The sequence below is a fragment of the Protopterus annectens genome, chromosome 2.part0 (genome assembly GCF_019279795.1).
Source record: "Protopterus annectens isolate FY-2018-M chromosome 2.part0, PAN1.0, whole genome shotgun sequence".
Taxonomy (NCBI): Eukaryota; Metazoa; Chordata; order Ceratodontiformes; family Protopteridae; genus Protopterus; species Protopterus annectens.
Genome location: NC_056728.1, coordinates 1,817,401,570 through 1,817,428,275, shown reverse-complemented (window position 1 = coordinate 1,817,428,275; position 26,706 = coordinate 1,817,401,570). Strand labels below are relative to the sequence as shown.

Here is a 26,706-nt window from a genome sequence, read left to right as displayed (position 1 = left end):
TACGTTCTAAATAACTTTACTTACAGAGCAAAGCAAGTGCTGGTGAGCGGTTGTCAGCTTCAGAACAAAATACAAAATGCTCTTCTTACTTTCTGAGATAGCCCTTAAATTGATAATACAACATTACTGCCGAGTCATTTCAGATTACATCATTCTTGTTACTTCCGCTCAAGTTTCCCAGGCTCACAGAACTTTCATCTGCACCTGCCAGGAAACCACAGCAATAAAAGACTTTACATGTGAAACCTAGTAATTATCTCTCTCTCAGGACAACGGAAAGAATTTCCATCTGCAGATATTCTGTTTCCTAGCTTGAGATCACACAGTCATAAAATTCTTTACTTATCAGCTTTCGTCCAGCAGGGTACACTGTGGTTACATTTTTGAAGCTCAACACATAACACATGCTTTCTTACATTTGTCAAACAAGCCTGTGGATCATATTAATAATTACAATGACATAGAATTATTTACAAAATTCTACCTAGCTAGGCTGGCAGCCTCTCAGTTCATCACAGAAGGAATGAGGAAAAAGAAGCCGATACAAACAGATCCCAACAAGACTTTTCCTTGTTCTCAATGGCTGACAGGTCCACTCATGCAGCATAAGGAGGAAAAGAAGGGGCTGATCTATTAAATAGCTTACTTCATCTGGAACCGGGGAGTCTACTTGTAGGCAATCAGATGACAAAGACCATTCCGTGACCCTCATATTTGAGGAAAAGGCTAGGAATGAGCTCTCCCTTGCTTATTGGATGCACAATATCACAGTAATACCGTCAGTATGGATGACAATGGGACCTTGAGGAAGAGAGTCCTGAAAAGGTCAAAAGGACATCTTTTAAACATCTCTATTTAGACTGGCTTTGTTCTCCACCCTCATGTGGTGGCAACTGTTGTGATGGTGAAATGGGGAGGGGGGTTGAAAGCATAAGCTCAGGCATATAGACTGGACTTGTGGATCCACTAGCTGGAATGCTCTTTGCACTTCTGAAATATTATGACTGCAGCAGTCAAGGGCAAATTGATTCCACTGAGTCTTTAGGGTCCACTGGAACACTGTCATACTGTACCTCGCATTGGGAACCATGCATTGCTACTGTACGATCTAGGAATAGAAGGCACAACTATTAGACTCTAAAGGATCTGAAGATCAATGTTCTGAAGAGGTGAAATCTTGTCTGGGAAGATGGGTTCAGTAAGACAGTGTGTTCAGATTTTACCCAATGAATATGACTGACTGTAGATAAAACTGGGATTTCACTTTTCACTGCAATCCCTAAAGAATGCAACAGTAACAGAACAGACTCCCTTGAGGCAGGAAGTCTGTCAGTTGTTGGAGCTACTAGGGGCCAGTTGTTGAGGGATGATAACACATTGGAACCCAGTATCCATGGATGTGCTGCAAGCATAGACATGCATATGGTGAATGTATCTACATATTAACTCAATTAACATGCATCAACTCAATTCTCTAATTTCCAAGCACTTACGCCTCTAAACTAATTAACATTATCAAAACAACTTCTTAATGACCTGGCACACAAATGCATCTGTACAATTCATTATATATAATGCAGAGATACTTTCTGCAAGAATTCCTATTTATTACCTTTAATTTGCATGAGGATATTTTTCGGCCCATTCGGACTATCCTGGTTAACAAACAGAAATAGAACTACATAATACATACTTAGAAAGTTTTATGACAAGTCTATGAAGGCTTGAGGTGTTTGGTTTTCTTTGGTAATAAAGAATCTTGAGTAAATTCCTAGCCTTTGATGGCCAGGCAGGACCAGGATCTCACGGATGGCTCTTTTCTGGAGAAGGCTTACTGTTTTCTTTTCTTCTTGTAGAATTATGACAGAATGGGACATCTGGGGAGGGACTGTTGCTGAGAAAGGGCAAGATATACTACAGTGCAACCTCTGGATAAGATGGCCCTCGAGCACTTGTCTCATGTGGTGGTCTCCCACACTGACATTCAGAGGGGACAGGAGATCATGACCATGTTATCTGTCCCTTAATCTTCTTGTCCAGATTCATAAACTTGAATCTCTTACGGAAAATAGTTCTCTTTCTTTTACCAGAAACTATCTTAGAAGAAAGATCTACAATCCAAATTAAATCCTGAGCCAGACCCAGAGAACTACTATATGAAATTTGAGGAGGAATAGATACAGGTTTTCTATTTTATTCTGAAAGGAAAAATGGGGCCAACAGTGCTATTAATAGCAACAGGAACATCCCCAGGCATAGGCACAACACTCTCCCAATTCTGACAAAAGTGGCTTTCACTTTCCACCCGAGGGAACCCTAAAAACTACAACGGACATGGTTAACCTCTGGCCGACAGTGACTGTAGTGTTGCACCAGAGGGATCTAGGATGTTGGAGGAACAAACTATGGCCAAAGCAGTCTCACCCAACTAAGGCCGAGGAAATTGCTAGCCTGCTGGGGTGGCAAGGGCCGTTTGCGGCTGGAAGAAAGACCAACTTGTGGGACCAGTAGTTTGTTCCATGATCAAGCTGAAAATGCTGCCTCTTTCTCAAGGGAAAACAAGCAGCAAAAGTCAGTAAAATATTTTTAAGTCTTTCAAAGTCACTTTTTCCCCCATCAAAATACAGTAAAAAGCACTTAACACTTTGCCAGCCTTCAAAATTAAAATAAACACAGTTTCTCTACAGAATAAAAAAAAATGGTGTTCAATTATTTGAAACAACTTTTAAACTGACAGGAAAAGAGAAGTTGCATGTCAGTCCATCCAAAATAACTTTCCCAAGCAGGAAAGTTCAACAAAGCATACCACACAAGCCGACCAATAATCCTCAAAAGCCTGCAGAGGAGTGTTCTCTTCGGTGGCAGGAAAGCTCTGAAAGGATTGGTAACCAAACTTGTCTTTTTAGTCACCTAAGCTTGAGATGACTGACAGTCTGGGTGCAAGGAAGTGCCCTGAAGCTTTGTAAGCTGGCAAGCTGTTATAGCCTTGGTAGGATACAACCCATAAAATCAGTAACCATATGAAATTTTGGGACCTGCTACAGACCGTGAATGGCTGAAAGAGCAGACTTGCATATACAAAGTCTGAGATGCCATTTCATGAAATATCTCCCTTTCTTTGAGGTATGGTGATCTCAGAGTTGGTATATACAAGTTCAGGAGTTGGGGGGGGGGGCCTTGCCCTACTGCAAAAAGAATTTTAAGGAGAAGAGTAATTTTCAAGATTTGCTCTTCTCCTGTATTGTCTTTTTTTTCAGCTTGTTGGCACTTGGTATTCTGAGTGTCAAAATTTAAACAGGTAGCCTATGCAGTTGAGGCTACTGCAGCAATGATCAGTATGATGAATGCACAAATTTTAGTATGATGTAAAGAATATGTACGTAATAAGGACTGAAATGTTGTGATATGGTGTAGGCTGCAAACTATCAATGCACGGGCTAATGACCACTGACATGCTGTCATTTTTGCAATGTTTGCCATTTTACTAGTATTACTGATTTGTTTTGTTCTGATAAATAAAATCAGTGCATTTTCTAAAAAAAAAAAAAAAAAAAAAAAACAACCTACCATTTTACAGCTCAGTAAAAAGTGTTGCTATCATGCAGTGACACCGATTTTAATACATTTGACAATCATTAATTCCAGAGTCCTTTCATACTACAAAGACCTGCTTCAAAATTCTCATAGAATTCTTAAAATGCTTCAGAGTTAAAAGTTCATTCAGGAAAAGCCTGGTTCCATGGTGCAGGGGGATGCAGCCGTGACTGCGACCCAGGTGACGCATCTGCAATTTGTGGCCCTGGGACTGCAGGAGCCAAGTAGGGAAGGGAGGGAGTGAATGGACATGGTGTACTTGCCTTTCCTAGAAGGGGAAAGGCAGTGGGTTGGAATACACTTGGGAGTGTACACAGTGCAAAGCTACCTCCCTGGTGAAACCAAAGATACCACCACTTGTGTGAAAGGAGGGACATAGTTGCTTGGAGGAAGCTCCTGTTACAGAAACCCTCTAGAGGCAACACACTGCATTGCCCCTCCTCAGCACCTTATCAGGCGTGTGGGGTTAGGACTGGGGAGAAAAATAAAAATCCTGTAATTACCTCCCATGCTTGTTTGAATGATCCTCTATCCCATAATCGGCTGTTTGATGAGAAGGGGCTGATGATCGAAAGGCAATGGGTCTAAAAAGTCACACACACAAAAAAAAAGAATTCAGAAAGGAACATATTTCAGATCAGAAAGATGGAATTTTGTCAAAATAAATAAATAAATTTAAGTCCTTGATGACTACACAAGCTCCTACAAGTAAGGCATAATGTTCTGTGATAGAAAAGGCCTTCAGTAAACAGTACAGCAAAACGTGTTTTCCTAAAAAAAAAAAAAGAGAAAGACAGAGAAAGTTTTAGCCAGTGCTACTTACACTTGTAATATAATGTTACATGGATACAAAAGGTTCTCAAGGTGTATTTCTATATAAAACATAATATTAAGAATTCTAATTAGGTGTCTGATCATAACAAGTTATACGTCCAAGACAATTTAAAGAAATTCACTTTGAAATGTAGTACAGTCTAACTCAAGAGATGAATCTTGACACCCATGTTGAAAGTACCCAACAACCTGGTTATGGCTGGAAAACCCCATCATAAATTACTTGCAGCATATGAAGCTTCAGCTGTTACAATGTGATACTACTTTTTACTGAAGCTAATACAAAGTGTTTTACAGCTATGAAAGCTATAAAACACACAGTGCTGCCCAGGAGACAATCCATCACAGGGACACTGCTTCTGGCTGTCAACAGCATTAAAAGCTGTTAAACACCAGTATTTTACTATGTGTGGCACAAAGTAGTGCTTTACAACTCTGCAGCTTCTGACTGCTGTTTTGTTGTGGACACTATGCACTATCATGAGACAAGATTGCTTTAAGCCATAACACAACACATTATGCATCTCTTTGATGACAGAGGTGCATACAGTACAGGCCCCCCCCCCCAAATTTATGAGCATAATTAAAGCGTTCCATGTGTACAGGATTATAATTGATCAATCATAGCCTTCTTATTATGTGTTTGAAACATGGATACCAAGAAATTCACCTTAGCAGTGAAACTCATGAGGTGAATCTTAGCATCCATGTGAAGGATTTACACAAAGGTTACAATCGGAAACACAATCATAATTCTTTGTATTATGTGGAGCTTTAGCTGCTCCATGTTCTAAAAGTTACAGTTAAAAAAAAATGACAAAGTGTTTTCCCAGCTTTCAAAAGTTACTTATGTTTACACTCCCCTTGCCATGCCTCTCAAATGCCCAGATTTCAACAAAATGTCCAGATTTTTGCCTCATATGTTTGGTCTGAATATTTGGTTTTCGACCAATCCATTGAAGACTGACATCACTAATTAGTGATAGATATTTGAGCTTTAGACTTGTATCCTTCAGAAAATGCAAGTGAACAGACATTCTGTTATTCTAGGTACTTTCTAAGTTTATAACAGAAAGCCATGAACACGTTACCAGTACAGACAGCAGGCAGAATCAAATCTGTTTTTTATATAGGGACGGTATTTGACAGTCAGCACTGGCATATTTGACTGCCTAGTACGAGACCCAACATTAACAAGTTAATCAGGGGGTGCTTATTTGTCCAGATAAAATCTCACACTATAGTAGCACTTACATGAAATAGTGTCTTTTTTCAGAAAATCAGCGTAAATAATCGCCACATTCTGTGCACTATAATAAAGAAAGGTATGTACTTCCCCAGAAAAAAAAATGTGTTCAATATTTCAAGGATGAGATACATACTGCAAGGCCAAAACAATAACCAGCACAAGTAAATTTATATTAACAGAAATAAAGTCAAAATACATTCTAGATAAACAACCGCAAGGCTACATCAGTGGTAATGCATTAAAAAATATTACTCCAATGTAACAAAAGTTAAGAAAGATCCACACTGCCATCCAGTGGACAAATGTCATGCACACTTTCTATAACTGCTGTTAAAAAAGCCAAGGAATTCCAGTGTTGTTACAATATACTGAAACAGCATAATGGAGCGTTTCAAAATGTTTCATTTTACTGTGCAAGTGTTATACAATTTAAAAGTAAATGGGATTATTACTGTGCACCAAGTCTTGATGATTAATGTGCATCTTAAACTACTGTTTGCTGTTTACAGATTAGAAAAGAAGAAAAAAAAATTCTGGCAAAAGTGCTTGTAGCTTTGTCAGTAATCTGCATACGATTTTAATTAAGTTACAACTCTCCAACAATAAATTTAATTTAAGTTAAACTAACTATCATTTCTAACATATTCTGAAAGTCACGAGACCAGAGACAATTGCGTGTTCTTTGTAAAATAAACAAAAATAAAATGATAGCTTATAACATTCAGTGCAAAAAAAAAATCACCTTGATTTTAGAAATAAAGCACATCTATTCAAATTAAAATTTAATTAGCTCTCAAATAAATCTTAAGGTGACAACATTAACAGAATTATAAAGACAGTTTTCCACAACAGCAAATTCAGGATGCAGAAACACCAAGGCAAAAGATGAATTCCTTTTATTCCGACAAAAACATACAGACTTAGCGCTTTCACCAGTAAACTGGTATCATCAGAGTCTGTTGTAATACTAATCCATCCACACTTAAATAGCAACCCACACTTCACAAATTGCTCAATTAATTAATTAAATTAATTAATTAACCACTCCATTCATTCTTTAAAGAAATATCTCCATGAAAGTGAAAACAGCAGCCTTTAAATACATATGAATACAAATATAAAAGTAATGAATTTTGTGAATAAAAAACTTTACATGAAAATGAATAATAATAGACAACTAAATATAAATATTTACATTTTATAAAATAAATTGATCAAAGAATAATGATATAACTGTATTCATGAATTGATTTTACAAAATTTAATATATAAAATGTGTAATGACCAAACAATATGTTCAAAATCAGAAAATAAAAAAATAAAATTAAATGTAATGACACCTTGCAGTATAAAAACCTACTATTGGTGTCAAATCCAATGTTGTTAGAACAACTATATGTCTAATAGATTAACCTAACCAACACTATATTCATTATATTATGCTGGCTCTTAATTTAAGATGTGGTTTTAAAGAAATATGGTCATTAACAGAATTATGCTTTAGTTATCTTTCATAATAAAATAAATTACAAAAGTGAAACCAGATACAAAACATGCTCAAAAATCAAAATTTCCACTTGACTAGCACAGTAAGTTCCAAGTCATATTTGTTCAAACTTTATCTCAATGTTAATATATTTTCTCTGCAGACATCCAGTACAGCACTGCTACTAAACTAACAGTAAGCTCTGGTTTATAGATGGGGTACGATTCTGCCATACTAACCCAGTGAAAAAGGGGCAACTCTGCTACTGAAGAGGACAGGTTTTATATGCCAAAAGGGGAGAAAAATTGCAAAACTGGAAAAAAACATGTTTTAACTCCAGTAGGGTTGAGTGGTTAGAGATGTTGGGACAGGAAAACCCATGTAGCTTGACCAATGAAGGAGATGGTTTCGCAGAGTCTGATATTTAGTGAACTAAAGAAAATCAGTAACAGACTGGAGGGAACACTGAACAAAACAAGCATGTTTAGTGAGGTCCAGGAAGCCTTAAATGAACATGCACATGTTATCCAAGTGACCTTGGGCATGAATATGGCACTGAAAGCATGGGGAGAAGCCAGACAAGATGTTCTGGAGGAAAAGGTTACTAAAGTAGGAATATCATGCAAGAAAATGAGATTTTAGAACAGTGGTACATCCTAGACAGCAGGGGCAAACTACTGCAATAAATGTATTGCCAAATTGTCAGAATGGTCTAGAATGTCAGTAAATGAGATAAGGCAGTAGAGGGTTCATACAGTGTCACACCATTGCAAAATTTGGTGCACTGACCAAGGCGGATCATTGCAGTGTGTGTGCTCTCCTCACTTAAGGAGAGCTGTTATCCAAGTTGTAGAAGCTGAGCAAGCAGTAGAGTGACAATAAGTGCATCCAATTCGTCCAGATGATATGTGTTTTTGACAGAAAGACATTAAATTTTAACTGTTGTACCTAGCTACAGGGACGCTATCATCACTGGGAATGTGAACTTTTGTAAATGCAGTCAAGGCACTATGGGTAGTCAAAGGTAAGCTTCAGAGGCCACAGGAGGGAAATACAGTGGTAGAAGACCAGGGACCAAGTCTCATCACTGCCTTGTGAGCGGCAGGTTCTGAATACAGAGAGGTCCTGACAAGCTGTGCTCTTCCCTTTTGAAAAGGTATGCGGCCATGAGAGTAAGAGCTGAGTTGATCCAAACAACTAGTGAATCAAGTGTCAAAGCACATTAAAATTGAAGGTGCGTGGAACCTTAAGTCTTTGCAAGCGCAGGGAATACAGTCAGTTATTACACTTGAGTGACAAATTTTTTTTTATGCACTGCTGCTCTTCATGCGTTTGCAGTAAAGGGTTACTTGCAGCAAAAATGTTTGATGCAAGCAGCAAATGCAGGGATATTAAAAAGAATACAAGTTAGACTTGAGGTTAGACACACTTGCAAATTCACAGATTAACAGTGCAAGCCAGTTAGGAAATGGTTTTGTAAGTACAGAAATGATACGTTTTTAAAGAAAGAATCCGTTCATTTTTTGGGGTCAAAGGGGCTAATCTTTGGACAGCAACTGCATTTGTCTAAATTCTGTAACGGAACAGTTAGTGACTTTCTCTTCTACCTCCATTTTTTTTCTTTTTGTGAAGCTTCCCCAACTGAGAGGAAAATAGTGAAAAGCAACTGTATTTTAAAGTGAAGGCAGGGCAGCAATGGAAGGAGGAGACCTCTGCATGGAGTTAAAAGGGAACTGAAGAAGCTCTTTGCATTTCTGCCACCTAATGATAAACTACTACAGTGAGAGTTATCTTCCTTATTAATCTTACAAGGATTTGCCTTTCTATGCAGAGACTTTGAATTACTTTTCTGTTCTACCTAGAACACGTGTGTCTGCTGGCAAGAAAATTCATATTAGACAGTAGAGTGACAAAATGCAATGCCAGTTTTGAAGATGTATAACTATATACTGCATATGAAATGGAAAATTACTAGGAGAGGGAGGATCCTGGCTGAGGTCTTGGCTGAATTATTTTTCAGTGAAAGGGGAACCTGTTGTAAATGTGGAGACCAAAGAAAATAAAGGGATATCATGAAGGGGATTAATAGACCAACAATTAATTCAAAGGGGAGCAATCAGTAAGTGAGACAGTATAATATTAGCAGATAAGTTTCTTCTCCCACCAGACCCTTCCCTGTCCCTTTTTTTTTTTCTTTTCTCCTTCCTCTTAGATATTCTCAACGACAGACCCGAAGCCACTCAGCTTCTCTCACAGAGGTAATATTTCAACATACGACTGGTAAAGCATAACAAAGGCAAGTTACTTATGCCCTACTAGAGGCATATAGTTGTCTATTGGTTGTTAGCTTACTTTTGTTTAATGGCAGTTCTTATTGTAACAAGGAGTATACAGGTATAGCTTGCTCAGAGAAGGTGAGGAGGAGTACAGATTGCAGCCCTTGAATTTACAGGGGTGACGCTTACTGGTAAATGGCCAATAGCAAAAGAAATGAAAGCAAGGTGAAGACTCAAACCAAGGCTTACAAATCTTGAATGAAGGAACTTGAAATATGTTCTTGGAATATTAAGGACTACTGCAACCCAAGAAGAGAAGTTGTTTTGTGCAGATTGTTAAGCAGTAGGAGATATGGTTGGTTTGGTTTGAGGAAACACGAAGGAGCAAGAGCATAATAAATTGCCAAGCAGGGGGTTGTATCGTGGGGGATAACGGCATCCCACCAGGAAGCTAGAAGACGAAGCATGGCAATTCTGATTTCCCCATAGGTGCTGGTCCCAGACCATGGAAATATTAGTTGATCCCAGTGGATGTTATGCCCTTTGATGAAAAGGGCATTGGGAGGGCCCACTCATAACAGCCAGATCAAAACATGTCCAGTCACTACCAGATATAGCACTGATGAAGAAAATAGTGACTTATTTACAGAGGACTGACTGGAATACGACTCCAGGGTCTTCACACATGGACAGGGAACCTCAAAAGATAGCAGATGTCAAACGTTTTTTTATGAATTGCTGTACAGTGATGGGCTTGTTACATACATATCACGTGCATCTACTCATGTAGGCACTGAGCCTGGTCTATGTCTCATAAAATTCCAAATCACTGAAGAGAATGCTGGCCTAGTAAAGAAACAGCAGCTAGGACCAATGGTCCTTTTGGACCATTCTCCAATCTTTTGTTTGGTTGGTGTGTTCTAGCAGCACCTGCCAGGTAACACACTGATGGTTCTTATTAGGTTTTCTCCAAAGGATCATTTTTAACAACTGGTTTAAGGCGTTAGTAAGGGGGCAATTGGAAGGGTGCCTTGTATTGCAGACACAACAGGAAGAGCACAGAGTCAGGGATGAAGTGTAGAATAATATAGCAAAAAAATTGTAGAGAGGACTGTGGAAGAAATTCATAGAAATAAGGGGGAAAAACAGTAAGACTGCAAGCAAAACTTTATAGTTTGACCAGAGGAGAGGGAGGAACTTAAGACTGTAAATGGGGAGTTGAGGCTTGTTCTGAACCAGAACTTGAAAAGAAATGGCAGCATTTATGGATTTTTTAATTTACTTCAATTTCCACATTGGTCAACACATTAGCCACAAAATTTAGAAAGCAAAAGTTGAAGTCAGTCTTCAGGATGCAGAAAGCTGATGGAAAACTAGCCAGAGATCTGGAGAAGATTCTAGGAACATTAACAAAACTGAGCACTAGTCATATGGTATCAAGGAAGAATTAGTTGATGGTTGAAGCCTTTGGGAACAAAATGACTTCCAAAACTGACCCTACATCTTAGACAGAAACCAATGAAGTAATTTTCTATAGAGACGGTACATGGAAGCATTAAAGCAGACTAACAGTAAATCAGTTAGATGGCCTTGCAATGGAGGTTTTGAGATGGAGATCAAGCCTTTGTTCAGAAATGGGGTTGCCCCAGATCCATGGAGAGAATCTGATATAGCAGCGATTATAAAAAAGAGTGAAGACCCTCCATATGCATCTTCCTGCAGACTAATATCAATACTAAAAACATAACTACAAGGTGCTCGAGTCAAAAGAAAGTAGCTATATTTATTGCAGAATTGATCCACCTCAATCAGGGTGGGGTTGCAGGGGTCACCAAACATTTGATAACATAATAAAAATAATAATGTTGATTATTCTGTGTGATGCCCTTGTCCAGGAGGAGAAGCTCGTGCTCCTGGGACAACGCCATAAAAGGCATGTGACAGAGTGGAGTAGGTGTTTTAAGTAAAGAGATGGAGGTAAAGAGCTTAAAAAAGTCAGCATTATTAATCTGATCAGTTATGCATATATGGGAACAAAGCAAGGTGAGGATCAAGATCCTCCAAGATAACCAGGAGTAGGAAGCAAGGATGCCCTGGGCCCTGGTATTATTCACAATCTATACTGAACCTTTGGCAGCTGGAAAAAGGGGCTTTGTGATACATGGATGTGTCTGCGGATATACATGACAAAAACAGCCCTATTTGCTGACAATATCATATCACAGAGTGAACTGCAACCGTACATGGACACTTTCTAAGCTGGAGACATTTTTTGCTGCTCATATATATAAGCTTGGGCCATGGCTGAAAAGGGTCACTGACCAACTTACCCACCTGTTTAGAGGACAAAATAAAATACTTCAACTTCAAGGGCACAGTAGATGGCTCTTGCTTGACAGCAGTGGAACAGGTCATGTCAAAGGTGAAAATTTCTTGCTATGGAAAACAGTAACAGAACTGGACTACCAAGTTCTGTGATTGCAAATGTCTGTACAAACTCAGTTCCTATACCTTCTTCAGGGCACAGTTTCCATGGGGAAGGTACATCATTTAAAACAATGGACATCAACATTTTCTTGGAAACACAAGCACCTTAGATTTGCTTGGAAAACTAACATTATCCAAGCAGTGGGGTGGACATGGGGTCAAGAATATAGTGAAGTTTGAGCAATTAGTGTCTTGAAGCTAGACCATAGGTGCCTTTTGTAAAGGCTACCAGGGAAATTGGAACATGGTGCAGGAAAGACAGGGAGGTGATGGTCCTGTAGTCCTCTCCAGGGGTAGTTTGGAAAGGGTACAGGAGATGTGGCCGGTATCTAGATTTGAAACCAAAAAACACACAGTACTGCAACATCACCATGGGTTTACTCAGCAGAAAGTTTGGTGCTTTCATCTCTAAAAAGAATAAAAGACTTCATCAGAACACCAACAAATAAATCTAGTAAATTTAAACATTGTGAATCTCTTCTGAATATACTAAGAAATGTAGGAAACAGCAAAAACAACCCCCACCTTATCAATAATAATACTATAACAAATAATAAAAATAAAATGTACATTTGAAAAAAAACTTCCAAGTTTCAATAAAATCTAGCATAACTCGTACAAACCTAACATAAATGAATAAAGCCACAGTCCATGTGGAAGTAAATGACCTGAGATGTACCTTCCTAAACTATATGAAGAGAGACATCATAGAGCTTTCAGAATAGGTGTCTCAGCCTGGTATGAGCCTAGCATTGAGCAGCATTTTACCTTCTCCAAGGATGATGCCACAATACGAACAAAAGATGATTGATTTTAATAATTGACTTAGTTTCTAGTGTCATTTTAAGTGGGTGAAATATTTGTCAGCATGGAAGGAGATGGTCAACAGACCATGCTACTTTGCTTGGGATGGTCTGCACCTCTCCTCTCTAGGCTTTCGAATATTAGCTAAAACATTGTCTTCCCTTATAGTGCCTTTTTTAGGCAATGCCAAACTGAAAGTACTTCCGACATATCAAATCAAAACCAAGAAAATCTAAAGGTGTTACTCCTCAATGCTAGGGGCCTAAATAAACTCTACTCCCTGGAAGCTCTCTTCACCCTAGAGAATGCAGACACTTCAAGGCTGGTCAAACAGGACAATGCACTTGAGTTGCTCTATGTTCAAATCACCATAGCTAAAATCCAGTACCACTTCCTTGCAAGATATAGGTCCCCCTCTATGACCCAGGAAACCCATATCATGTATTTAAACTTATTAGAAACAACCATCCAACCCAATTACCCCACTATTAAATGGGAATCCTACAAGACATCAAACGTATATGCACAGAGATAGTCAATACACCACGCAGGGGTGCAACCATACTGAATTTGGACCTCACTAATATGGGAGTGCTGCACACCCCCTACTGTAATGCCTTCTTTGGTAAGGTCAGACCACAAAATGGTCTCCTTTGAAGAAAAAATAAAGCCTGGACCCCCAGCTAAACCAGGAATATTTAGGAACTATTCTAAGGATAACCACCTGCTATTAAGTGAGAACCTGTCAAAATTTCAAGCCCCTATAAACCCTGAGAAAACTTCTGCCTATGCAGAACTGTTCACAGAAACCCTGTACAAGAATGTTTATAGCTGTATAGAGGCAGCTGTACCCACCAGGAAGAAGTAGAGAACCAACTCAAAAAACAAGCCACCCTGGTAGAATCACAAAATAAATCAGATGTGTAACAGGAGGAAGAAAATCATGGCAAAATTTAGGAGGTGCAGCGCCCAGCAGAATAAAAGCACTCTCATTAAACTAAACAAACAACTCAGAGGACAAATGCAGTCTACCAAAGCCAAATGAGGGGCAAGGTTGGCCTCCCAGGCTAAGGACAACCATAAAGCATTCTTTAGCTATGTCCTCCAACCTCAAAGGCAATACACAATTGTGTTCATAGCTCATTGTAAATGGAGCCACCTATACTGAGATAGAAGATACAAGCAAACCTTCTGGCTGATAAATTCATCTCCAACATTACTCCTCTCTCCCCCTCACCCTTCCCTCAGGAAATATCCTCAAATATAACTCTCCCTACTATCACTAGGGAAGAGGTCCTTAATGCTCTAAGACCAAGAACGCTCCATTAATAAACCCAGTCAATATCCCAGGATGCCTTCTAAGTAGCAAGAAACATGACCTATCAGGGACTCTGGAATTACTATTTAACTGCAGCCTCCAAACAGGCTTCGTGCCTCATGAGTGGAGAAAGACAACAGTCATCCCTCTGCACAAAAGTGGGCATCTACAGACCCTGGAAACTAGACCCACAAGTCTCACTAGTCTTGTATGTAAAGCCATGAAAAGAATCATCATGGAGATGATCAATACAGATGTAGTAAACCTCCAGACACCGGACCCAACCCAGTTTGGTTTGATAAAGGGCAGATCATGCCTACTCAGATTGGTGGACTTCTTTCAGCAGGTCACCAAAGCAATGGATGACAGCAAAATCATTCACACTGCCTACCTTGACCTGGCCAAGGCATCTGACACAATATCCCACTCAGGCATTGCTGACAAACTCAAGAAGTTAGTTACAAATGCATACGTCACCCAGTGAACAGCCAACTGGCTCACAGACAGGATCCAGGAAGTTAGCACTTAAGAGTCCATTTCTACAAAAGAGGCCAGTCCCTCAGGGATCAGGCCTTGGACTGCTCCTTTTAGGCATTTACTTCTCAGAATTCAAGGTCAATGTCTGTGGTCTCTGACTGACTTAATTTGCAGATGCTTGCAAATTAGGAGCAGTCATTGAATCTCACACTGACAAATGCTCTCCAGGAGGGGCTGACACCGACAAACAACTGGTGTCAAGAAATGCATAACAGTTACCAGGGATAGAGGACTTCCCAAAGGATACTATCATATTGACAACACACTCCTTAGAGTTGACCCAGTAGTCAGGGACTTAGGGACACACATAGTAATCTTGCCTTCGATCATCACGTGTCTACAGTGGTGAGGAAATCATTTTATGTTGCGCAACTTATAAACAAAGGTAGAAAGTCATTGTTCCACTGTATTGGCATTCATCAGACCTATAGAGTACAATGCCCCCTTTGGTATGCACCTAACCAGGCATATCCAACAACAGGAACGTCCACAAAGGTTCCTCACTAAAAGAGTACAGGGCATAAGTAATATGTCCTATGCAGACCGTCTCAAGGCCCTATTTCTGTATTCTGTCTCCTACAGACTTTTGAGGGGAGATCTATACCTGGCATACAGGGCATTGTCAGACTCCACTCTGATGGACCTCCTGCATATCCAAAACAGTGGCAGAATTACCCATTCTAAAGACTTAAATCTTGCTTGTGAGAAAAATAGGACCTGAGAGAGAGAGAGAGAGACAGAGACTACCCAGTCTATGGAGCAGGCTCCCCATCCATGTGATGCAAAGTTCCTCTCTAATCCAATTCAAGAGCAACTTGGACGGGAAACCGGAATTTCATCCCTGGTTTGGCACCTATGTCTTTGATGCAAACAGGTAACCTGTAAATGGTTCATCTCCCAAGCCTGTGCTTACACTTATCAAGGGTATCAGAACGAGTCAGAGATTTGGGATGCATGGCTAGGCTTAAAAAGGCCCTTGTGGTCATTAGCCTAGTAAACATCTATGAACTTATAAATATACACCACAGCACACTTACTAAGATAAAATAAAATGCATAAATGTAATAAATATGATTTGAAATTTAAAAATAAGGATGTGTTTAAAACATGTTTAAAATGTTTTTACCCAAGCCTTTATAATTTTGCAACTCTTAAAACACTAGAAATAGGCAAGTGCTGATTAAGCCCTGGGACCATCACATTTAACTCACGTTGCCGTACTAGTTCCCGGTTTTCAAGCCTATTCTCCCATTCATTACTCCCTGGATTCTACTCAACTTTTCTCTGGATTTATCAAACAGCTGAGGAACTGGTTTCACACTGAATCTAAAACTGTGGATAAAGGTAGATATTCCAAAAAGGGCTACAAACAGATTTGATACATCAAGGTTTGCTGTAGACATGGAGAAGATTTACCAATCTAAAATACTGGCATCAGCTGATGGATAGAGACAGGATTATGTCATGGGGGAACGGAGGACCCAGTGCTACCTCCCTCAGCAAAGCAAGGAGATAAACCAATTCCAAAGCAAACACTAAGGGACATGGGAGTACGATATCTGGGGAGGCTAGAGGGTACTGCCTTCTTGAATATATTCATACATACCTCAAGGTTAACTAGAGCATTTCTGCACGAGAACCAGGTTTGCAGGAGGTATGACAGGGAAACACAAGTACCAGGATGCATATTTCCTAAGAAGTTACGGTGCTGGGGAAATAACAGCAAAGCCTTTAAACACTGATGAATGAGAGAGGTTCCCTGGACCCACTCCTTACACTGGTGATCTTTCTTCTTGGAGTGATTCTGAACACAAACCAGCCAACAATGAAACATAGGCCATCAGCTGTCATAATGATTGTGACAAAGAAGGTAATTAATCAGGAATGGGAAAACAAGAAAAAGGGTGGATAAAGAAGACCTTTAGGCTCTTATTTAGTCATGTACTAGTAGCTGTAGCATCTAAATACAAGCATTCCTAATCAATGTGACAGAGCTATATGGATGGAAGAGCAGGATTAAAAAAAAACTAGGTTGGCGATATAAACAGCTGTGAAACCACAAACAATAAATAGGTAGCAGCAACCTCCTGTGCACAATGAAGGAAGCTACCATACTACTGTACATTAGAAAAGTGAGAGGTTACTGGTCATGGATAGTTTTACACCAATTTTTCAACTGCCTTATAGGTTTGAACATTGTTGTTAGGTGCTTATGCTGTCATGTACTTAAAGTGTTCCGCATATTACAATTTGTATTGGTTTCATGTGAGTTATCCACTACTACCTTGTATGTATAAATGCACAATTCAAATAATTCTGTCAATAAAATGTTGCTGACCGTAATTAAACGGGTATACAATTGCCATTTGGAGTACAGCAAGTCTCAAACATTGTGCAATTAATTTTATAAACAAAAAGTAAATTTACTACATAAATTCATATTTTACATTAATTATTTAGGATATAAAAGGTTTCACAGTAGGGTTTTTACTATAATGAAGTATTTAGTGAATGCATCAACTACAGTTTTGATCAAATAGCCAATTATGACATTATTAGATGGCAATAATCCACTTCCACCAAGTAATTACTAAATATTATTTCTTATTTATAATTACAAGGTAATCTTGAGTTTTACCGTAGGGAAAAGTAAACCAGTCATGCACATAAGATGTGTTTGCAGCTTTTTGCTGTAAAGGCTATGTACTTACTGCAGTAGTGTCTTGTTTTCCTTGTACTGTAGCTTAATTAAATTAGTTCAGAATTACAGTATTATGTTACCAAAGTTTACATGTTAGTGTTATAGCATTTGTATTAAAACACTGTCTTACATTTCCAGGCTAAGAAATAAGCAAGAATCATTTCTCATAGAGTCTTAAAGTACAACTCCTCCTTGGAATTCAAAACTGTTTTTCTGCTGTATATTTGCCTTCTGAGTCATTTAAATGCATCAGAATCAATCTAAGTGCTTCTTATAAAATTTCAACTGCTTTTTTTCCACAAAATGGATATCATGGATCCTGTCATAATAGCATGAACTTTTTTTACTGCTTTCATGTCTCCTTCTCAGAATCCATTTCAATTTCCTTTACACAAGAATCATGCTGGACATAAGGAATGAGGTTGCTTTCCCTCCTGTGACATATAATTGTAGTACTGTGAGTCAAAGGCATTTTGCACACCTTCTGTAACAAATATGCTTCCAGTTTTATTTTTCCCTGACTGACCACTATGTTTTTCTCTCTTAGTTTGTTTTAAATTATTCACAACAGTTATACAGCTCCAGAGAGTTGGACTGGAGGATTTTCTAAGGATGTCAATTTGCAGTCTTGCAAGCAATGACACCTGCCCGAGGTATCATAACGGATTCTGTAATCCAGATCCACTAACCAACACATCAAAAAAAAAAAATCTTGGGTTCTGCTTTCCCCAGTGTATGCAGTTGGAATTTGATTTTTTTCATCCAGCACATTGGAGAAAAGACCTTGCCAGTTTTGCTCAAAACGATACTGCAGCATAGTACAAAAAAGTATAAAAATCTATTCTTGAATTTGTGCCTTACAAGATTTGTTTTAAAGAGAGGCACAAATGTCTTCACACATTACATTTTCACACTTCTTCAGCAAGGCCATCATATAAATTGCTACATTTTAGCAAACTAACACTGCACATTTTCATGTGTCTGTAGTATGTCATGCAGGCAGACAAGTTAAAAGTTCTACTGCAGAAACACAAGAGAAGTTACGCTTTCAAAAAGTGTCTGGGTTTTCCCTTCCTTTGATTCCAAGGCAAGGAAAGTCAGGTTTTATAAAGCATGTGCAGGTTTCCAGTGACTAAACCATACTATAAGGTGAAAAGAAACCCAACAGTTGAAAAACTATAGTGGAGTCTGGACTTTTCCTTCAAGATTTATATTTTCTCATTCTACTTTTACTAAAGTTAACTAGAACCAAAGGTCTGATGTTGAACATAAGCTTAATTTACTTCAACATTCAAAATTACCACAAAGGTCTTTTTAGAAGACAGCTACACACAAAAATAAAAAAAAACAGGTCTCAACAAGATATGACACTTATTAGAGGCAGTCAAAGCAGGAAATCATAGTTCTACAGCTGTAGATAAACAGAGAAACAAGAGCCCTAATTTGCATCCATGAAATAATGTTATAGGGACAAAGCACACATGCTTTCAATGCAAAATAAAATTGTGGACAATACAAAAAAAAAAATTTTAACTCTGTGTTGTCAGTGCTGACAGAGTAAAAATGAATGACAACAAGCTGTGGCTACACTTTCAATGTACTGTTCTGCAATCCATCAGCTAGAATAAAAGTGACCCCTAAAAAATTATTTGCGATGAAGGATGCTGCTTCTGCTTGCTGAAAGCAGTCTTATTAATGCACTGAACTTTGCAGACTACTAACTTTTTCAGCACTATATTAACTTTTGCGCAGTTACTAATAAAATAACTTGTCTATGTAACAGATGACACGTACAATACTGTCAGTTTATAGCTTTTAATGTACTCAGTTTAGTTTTTGCATGCATTTATGAACGACAGCTTTCCATTCTCCATTTACCTCAGATCAAATGTGTTCCCTATATGTACCAGATCTAACATCATACACTTTCAATGTCCTTCATATACACTTTTTTGTACATTTGGATCTTGTCCATGAAATAGTCTGTTGATGTTAATACTACTGGAATTCATTTGATGTCATGCAGTCTGTTGATAATTCAACTTGAAACAGAACACAAATTAACTTATATAACAAACCTTTAGGGAGTCGCTCTTATTCCCCCTAACAAAGTATTGTAACAAGCTCTCAGTCTTCTACAACCAGTAATGTCAAGAGGGAATGAGATATTAAAATGCATTACTGTTTTTTGGTAATTTTCTCCCACTACCATACATATTGATTGTACCCAGATTACTTGGTCAAACTTGGCTGTGGGATTATTATTAAAGGTTCTGATAACAAAAAGGCAAGGCTGTCTTGCAATGATTACGGAATCATTAATACAGACTAGCATGTTTTACACAGTCAGTGTAAAACTGAGAGAGTGCCCTATCCCCCTGTAGTATGCAGCACTTTATTGCAGCATTATTTTGTAAAGATATACTTGATTCATGCTGTGAAAATTGAAAGTATGCTTGCCCTCTGGCTTTTTTCCAAACCGTGACACTCTGGTCTAAGGAAAGACTTCCAACATGACATTTTTGTCCCCCTGGACAAGATAAATTACCTTGAATTCTATTTTGTAGTATCATTTGGATGGTACAGTGGTGCAGCGGTAGCACAACAAGAGGTTCTCTCATTTGATTCTCGGTTGGGGTGCCTTCTGTGAGTAGTCTGCATTTCCTCCCTACGTTTGTGTGGGTTTCCTCTGAGTGATCTGGTTTCCTCCCACGTTACAAAAGACGTGCATCTGGAGCATTTCTCCCTGGGCCTCCAATGAAAATTGGCTTCATTCCATGTCAGACTTTTCCTGGTAAGCAAATGTTAAAAGAAAAAGAATTTGCCCATTACAGCCTTATGTCACTAACATTGCTTTTAAATACTTTTTTCTGCTGGAGTCTCTGCTACTCCTGGTGCTATTATACAATTACAAAAAACTGTAAAAAAACAAGATATATTGGCTTAACTAATACACATTTAAAACCAAAGATACTACATTATTTACATCTGCTGTTGTCTGCCTTTTGCTCTTCTGTATTCCAAATAAGTGCACTTTAGGCAGCTTCATTTTCATTTTTCTGAAAAGAAAATACACGCATGTCACTTTTATGACTCTGCCTCTTTACTGCTTTTAATTACTCTCATTTGATCCCTATGCACTAAAATGTTCTGTTTTTCTTTTTACCTTTTACTTTGTACACCAATGGATCTATTTGTGTACTTCAAAAGATCCCTGCCAACTGCTTTCCAATGGTCCTTCTGTCTGAAACATTTTTACTAATACCTTTGTTCCACAGCAAAGGTTTTCCACTGGTGGTAATGTTGGGACCTTTTTTCCATAGATAGTAAGCTTGCTCTCTTGCATTGTAGTGACATATTTCTGCAAGATGTTTTAACCATTGCTGATGCTTACCGATTTCTAACTTAGGCCTACCATCTGGTGTATCAGGATCAAAAGGCAACTGTAATGGCATTTTTCTCCAGATCGTGATTGCATAAGGAGATATTCCCGTCTTACTGTTGGGTGTTGCCCTTATGCCTGTAAGTATGCCTGGTGAATGCTGCACCCATGCATTTCCCTTTTCAAGACATGCTTTATTAAGACACTCCTTGAGCGTACAATTCATTCACTCTGCAATTCCATTTGACTGTGGGTGACAAGGCATAAAAAAATATTTTCTGAATTCCTAACGGATTACACATTTGCTTTATTAAGTCACTAACAAACTGTGGACCATTGTCCAATTCAAAAATTCTTAGCCATCGCCACTGACAAAAATTATTTTTCCATAAAGCTTCTGCTGTTCCTTTGCTGTCACAGTTTTACTAGGAATTGCTTCTCCCATTTTGAGAAGACATCCACTACTACTAGTAGGCATCTGTAACCTCCATTTGTTGTTGGCAAGGGACCTGCATAATCTATTTGAACTGCATACCATGGCCCATCGCTGGCTGTACTCTATGCAACAGATGTTTTTTTTACTTTTAGAATTTACCTGCAAACAGATTAGACATTCTTCTACAATTAGCCTACAGATTTTTTTTTTAATTTGGGTTCCTGTATTTTTCTTTTACATCTTCCCATAGTTTATCAGCTCCTAGATGTCCAAGTATCTGGTGATTTAACTTGACCAATTGTCATGCCAACTGAGATGGTACATATGCCAACTACAATCCTTTAGAAGTAGTGTATGCATAATATTCCTTTGGTGGTATTCCTGTTAGCATGCACTGATCAGTTTCTTTTTTTAGGCCCCGTTGCTTTTGAATATTTATGAGGTCTTCTTCAACCGATTCTTCGTTTAACTCTTTTAAGGCACTGACTTCTGTATAAGTGTATACTTACTCTGAAGTTCTTTTCCACTCTGTGCTGCTTGTTTGGCTAATGTGTCAGCTAATGCATTTAACCTGAAAGTTTCACTTGTCTGTTTCTGTTTCTGATGTGCTTTTACCTTTAAGATACTGTATTGCCCCTGCTGGTTTGACATTGTTATTACTTTATATATGTCTTAATACTTCAGCATGTCGTAGTGGTTTGCCTGCACTATCTACAAATCCTCGCCTTATCCAAGTGTAGTCTTAAAGAATTTACTACATAGGCACTGTCTGAGAAAATGTTAACAGGATTGTGATATTTAAGCACACACAGTACTGCCTCTAATTCAGCTCTCTGAGCTGACATGTGTCCTGGTAACTTGATTAGTTCAGGAGATCCCAACTTGAGATTTTCTGGAACTACGGCAAATCCTGTCCAGTATTTACCTTTGTCCCAAAATCGTGCTCATTCTACAAAGATGTGTGGCTTAAAATGGTCAAAGTCAGATACCAAAAACTGTACATCAGGTGTCATTTTTTGCTAAGCAGTTATGCAGTTTTTCTTCATATTCCCATGTGATTGACAAATAATATTTTTCCCGTCTGTATGGTGACAGTTTTCATTCCAAAAAGTGCCAACGATTTTGCAAAGACTGCTTGGCTAATACCATCTGTGATTTTATTCATTTCAAAATTGTCTATCAGAGCTTTTACTGTTTGGTGTGGTGTTTGTACTGCAATGCTGGAAAATACGGTTAAGTACTCACTTTGCTTAATACCCCAATAAATGGATAATAATTGTATACATGGGTGGTAGCTCAGTTCCACTGTAGTCATTTTACGACTACAGAAAGTGACTAGACAATGTTTTTTCCACCTGTTGTCACTACCACGTGGCCATTCCTGTAATAATACAACAGATGTTTTCTTTCCGGCTGCTGCTTGTAACACAAATGGCAACTTTGGTGTGGGTGCTATTAATTCCATAGCTTGTGCTTACTTTACCTTTATTTGTGAAAATGCTTCATCCTCATGAGGTCCCAACTCTAAAAATGTGGAGCTCTTTTGTTCCTGCAGCATTTTGTATAGAGGAGCAGCCACAGCTGTATAATACTCTACAAATTCCCGGCTTTAATTCAGGATTCCCATGAATTTATGCAAATCTGCTATTGTTGGTGGCTTTTCCATTTGTAAGATGTCTTGAACACTCATTGGGCAAGGGGACCTTCCTGATGGTTTTATGATAGTACCTAGAAACTTAGCTTCTTCATAAACTGATTTTTTTCACTTCTGAACTAAAACCCTGCCTGCTGCAGAGTATGGAAGACTTTTTTAAGAAGCCGTACATGCTCTTCAACTGTTTCAGACTGAATTAGTACGTCAATGTAATGCAACACTGAATCATCTTTTTTCCAACTGTTGCAGAATGGAAGCTACTGTCTGGTAAAAAGTAACTAGACTGTCTTGAAAGCCCTGAGGTTATCTTGTCATGACATACTGCTGATTTTTAAAGCAAATTGTGGCCAGTTGTTTTCTGAGTGGTACTGCAAAAAAAAACATTTGCTAGTTCAGTTACTGTAAACCACTTACTTTGTGGTTTAATATGTGCCGCCAGCTCTGGAACTCCTGGAATTAAATGTGCAGGAGTTGTGTACTCATTTACTTTTCTTAGATCAATGACAAGACAGTAACTACCATCTTTCTTTTTAACTAGCCAGGTAGGTGAATTTGTGGGACTGTTGCCTTTTTGTAAGATTCCATCCTTTTCCCAGTTTGCAATACATCTTTCCATATGCTCTTCTGCCTCCCTAGGAATGGGATACTGTTTTTCAAGTATGTAATCCCGATCATTACCTACCCCCACTGACGTTTCTATCTTTCCACAGTCACTGGGTGCCTTGGACCACAGGTTTGGAAATTGTTGTTGTAAATGCTGACACACATCCTCATTGTCTGTATTTACATGCCCTGTAGGCTTGCCAGATTTTTCAGGTGGAGAGATTGCAAAGCAAACTGCACTTGCCTCTACCTCTCCTGTTTCCCAGTCTTCCATCCACAAAATACTGTTAGGTAAATCAATTACTATGCCCAAAGGTCCTAAAATATCCATACCAATAATGGTAGTTGAACAAGATGGATGCATTAAAAATGTACCTTTCCATGTCTGCCCTTCTTGGTGAAATTTGATGTTCACATATTGGCTACTTACTGCATAGCATCCTGTGCCATTAAATGCAGAAATGCAAACCTTTTTTGTAGGATTTACAGGTAACTGTCTGTGACAGACACTGCTGCTCCTGTGTTGAATAGGACATTTTGCCATAGTGACTCCTCAACCCACATATCAATCAGTGGTCATCCGTCTTAGCCCCTTTTAAAGGTAGGTCAGGAAAGATACCACGGTAGAGGGCACACACCTCTATTGTAAGAGAATCCACTCATCCTACCTTTGTCAGCTGCAATGTGGCACACTGCATGCTTTTGTTCGCCGTCTTCTGCTGTATCTGAATGATCTACATATTTAGATTTTTCAATTTCCTGACGTAACTGCCACCTAGCTATTTCCTTTGCCTGCTCTTCCAAGTATTTTGGATTTACAGGTGAAGCTGCCTGAAAATCTATGGGGCATACTTCCCCTTTCCTTGTGTATTGATGACCTTTATAGCTGTCTTTACAAATGCTGTAAGGTCTCTGTACATTGAAATGTTTTGGCTCTGTTTTTGGAAACATGCCCTATTCTTCCTTTTTACACTAAACTGTGTAATGATCACAATCTTGCTTAACATGCCCTATTTTTTTTAATACAGAAAAAACATGTTGGTACCTTTTGTTCATTACCTGTACTTGATCCTGGTGCTATGGATACAGAAGCCGGAGCTAGCGGTGCTGATGCATCTCTTTCTGCTGGTGGTTGATGATACCACCATTGCCTTCCATGGCTTTTTACTTCACTGATTACCTCAAATGGCTCACTGCCCCTTCTCCTAGTGCAAAAGATATGGTGCGAATATAATGCCCCATCATCAGCCATAGTCTGTCCCCTCATTACGTTTTGTACCAAATCAGTGAGGGTATCTGAATTTTCTTCATAAATGTATTTAATATCTCCTGGGACCCTTTTTATTTACTCTAACAAGCAATGCATTAACTGTTTTTGTATTTCTGGTTGTTGCATGTCCCTGTCTGACCTTTGATATATTATCTGAAATGCAAGCCTAAAAGTGCTCGACTTGTTCCATTAAACTTATCTGAGATGGTGATTTTTGAAATTATCTAACAGCTTAGCTGTGAGAGGTTGCCATTGTGTATATGCCATGAGAACAGCTGTCATACATACTACTTTGCTGTTTAACTGATGTGTCTTGCTTTAACTGCATGAAAGTTAAAATACACTTGGGAATAAAAATACAAAAACATCTGAGTAATGCATCTGTCCATACATCAGATCATGCTGTGCATGCTACCCATTCTTCAAATGCAAGCATGTTATAAAATATGCCTTTCTTATCATTCCACCGCGGTAAACTTTGTGATAATCTGGACTGTGTATACAGATCAGCTGTAGTTCCCTGTTTTAGCAATTGAACTGTCTTTACCTTTTCCAGTTCTTCCTTAAGCTGAACTATCAGAGTTGTGTTTTTTAAATTAGCTTCCAACAGTTCAGCTAATTTATCCTCCTTACCTCGTAAATGCTGCTTAAGATCAGAAATTTATTTTTCTAATTCTAACACAGTTTGTGTATGGCATCTCTGAACTCTCTGAACTCACCCTGTCTCTCAGGAATGTATTAAACTCTTCTGCCAATTTATCATGAACCTCGTCCCGGTCCTTATCACTTTTTATCTTGCAGATTAACTTCATTCCACTGTCGTACATACGTGTGCAATAAGATCTACATGAGATTCTGTTAGTAATTGATTTGACAGTTCTAGCTCTGAAATTAGCATAGTGACAGGACACAACTGTTTAACTTCTGGATATAATGTAAGAGCATTACCCATTTCTGCTTCTTTATTATCAGAAGATATTTCTTTGCAATTTAACTTGCCAACAATGGTCTGCACTATATTTTATGGCATTGTACACAGAAAGCAGTTTCATATGATTCACACAATATTTACGGTCATCCCACAAATTTTTCTGTTGCAGATACCAGTCAAATGTTACTAACCATTTACTTAGTGCATGTATGTCCACTTGCCCTAATAAGGTTTTACATTTACTAATATGTTGCCTATACCAATTCTGTAATCTCTCCCAAATTTTATCTAGTTGTTCTGACACTAAGAATAAAACTCTGTTTACACTTTCTACTAGCCTGTCTAATGGCATCCATACTGCATGTAAATACAGAAAGATCTCTTACCAGTTACACAGGGATACAGTTCGCCAAACTGCTTACTGTAGATGGTTGGAAAAACTGCTGTAGTTACTTGAAAAACTAGTGAAACGAACCTGGCAGTCGCAGATTCGAAACCTGGGAATTCACCTACTTGGAGAATTTATGGCACTGCGACCGTCCTGCATGGCAGTCTCACTCTGGATCCAGATGTCTGGGAACTGTACTGCTGTAAACTGTAGAAAACTCAATCACATACATAAATGTTCGTTACTACACCATTACTGAAGTGACCTTATACAAGGCGCCACTCCCACTGTGTTTGAATACAGGCTAGGTTCGCCACTGAAAAATTATTTATGATGAAGGATGCTGCTTCTGCTTTCTGAAACCAAAGTCTGATTAATGCACTGAACTTTGCAGACTAACTTTTTCAGCACTATATTAACTTTTGCTCAGTTACTACAATAACTTTTCTATGTAACAGATGACATGTACTATACTGTCACAGTTTACAGCTTTTAATGTACCAAGTTTAGCTTTTCAATGCATGTATGAAGGATAGCTTTCCATTCTCCATTTACCTCAGAACAAATGTGTTCTTACATGTATCAGATCTAACATCATACACTTTCAATGTTGTTTATATATTTTTTGTACCATTCGGATCTTGTCCATGAAACAGTCTGTTGATGTTAATACTACTGGTATTCGTTTGATGTCATACACTCTGTTGATAAGTTAATTTGTTTTCTGTTTCAAGGTGAATTATGTGACAACATTAA

The 26,706-nt window shown here is 38.5% G+C and overlaps 1 protein-coding gene across 2 annotated transcripts in view; it reads right to left on the bottom strand.

The window, feature by feature from the left end:
* The window catches only part of ELP3 (elongator acetyltransferase complex subunit 3), a 1,566,942-nt gene that overhangs the window by 1,518,514 nt on the left and 21,722 nt on the right, over positions 1-26,706 (bottom strand). The window contains exon 1 of one of the 2 annotated variants that reach the window (XM_044061853.1): positions 19,835-19,874. The exons of the other annotated variant lie outside the window; for it this stretch is intronic. Coding sequence (XP_043917788.1) covers positions 19,835-19,859 — 25 coding nt within the window. The 5' untranslated portion in view covers positions 19,860-19,874. Of the gene's footprint in view, positions 1-19,834; positions 19,875-26,706 lie in introns of those variants that run through there. 2 annotated transcript variants of the gene reach the window in all.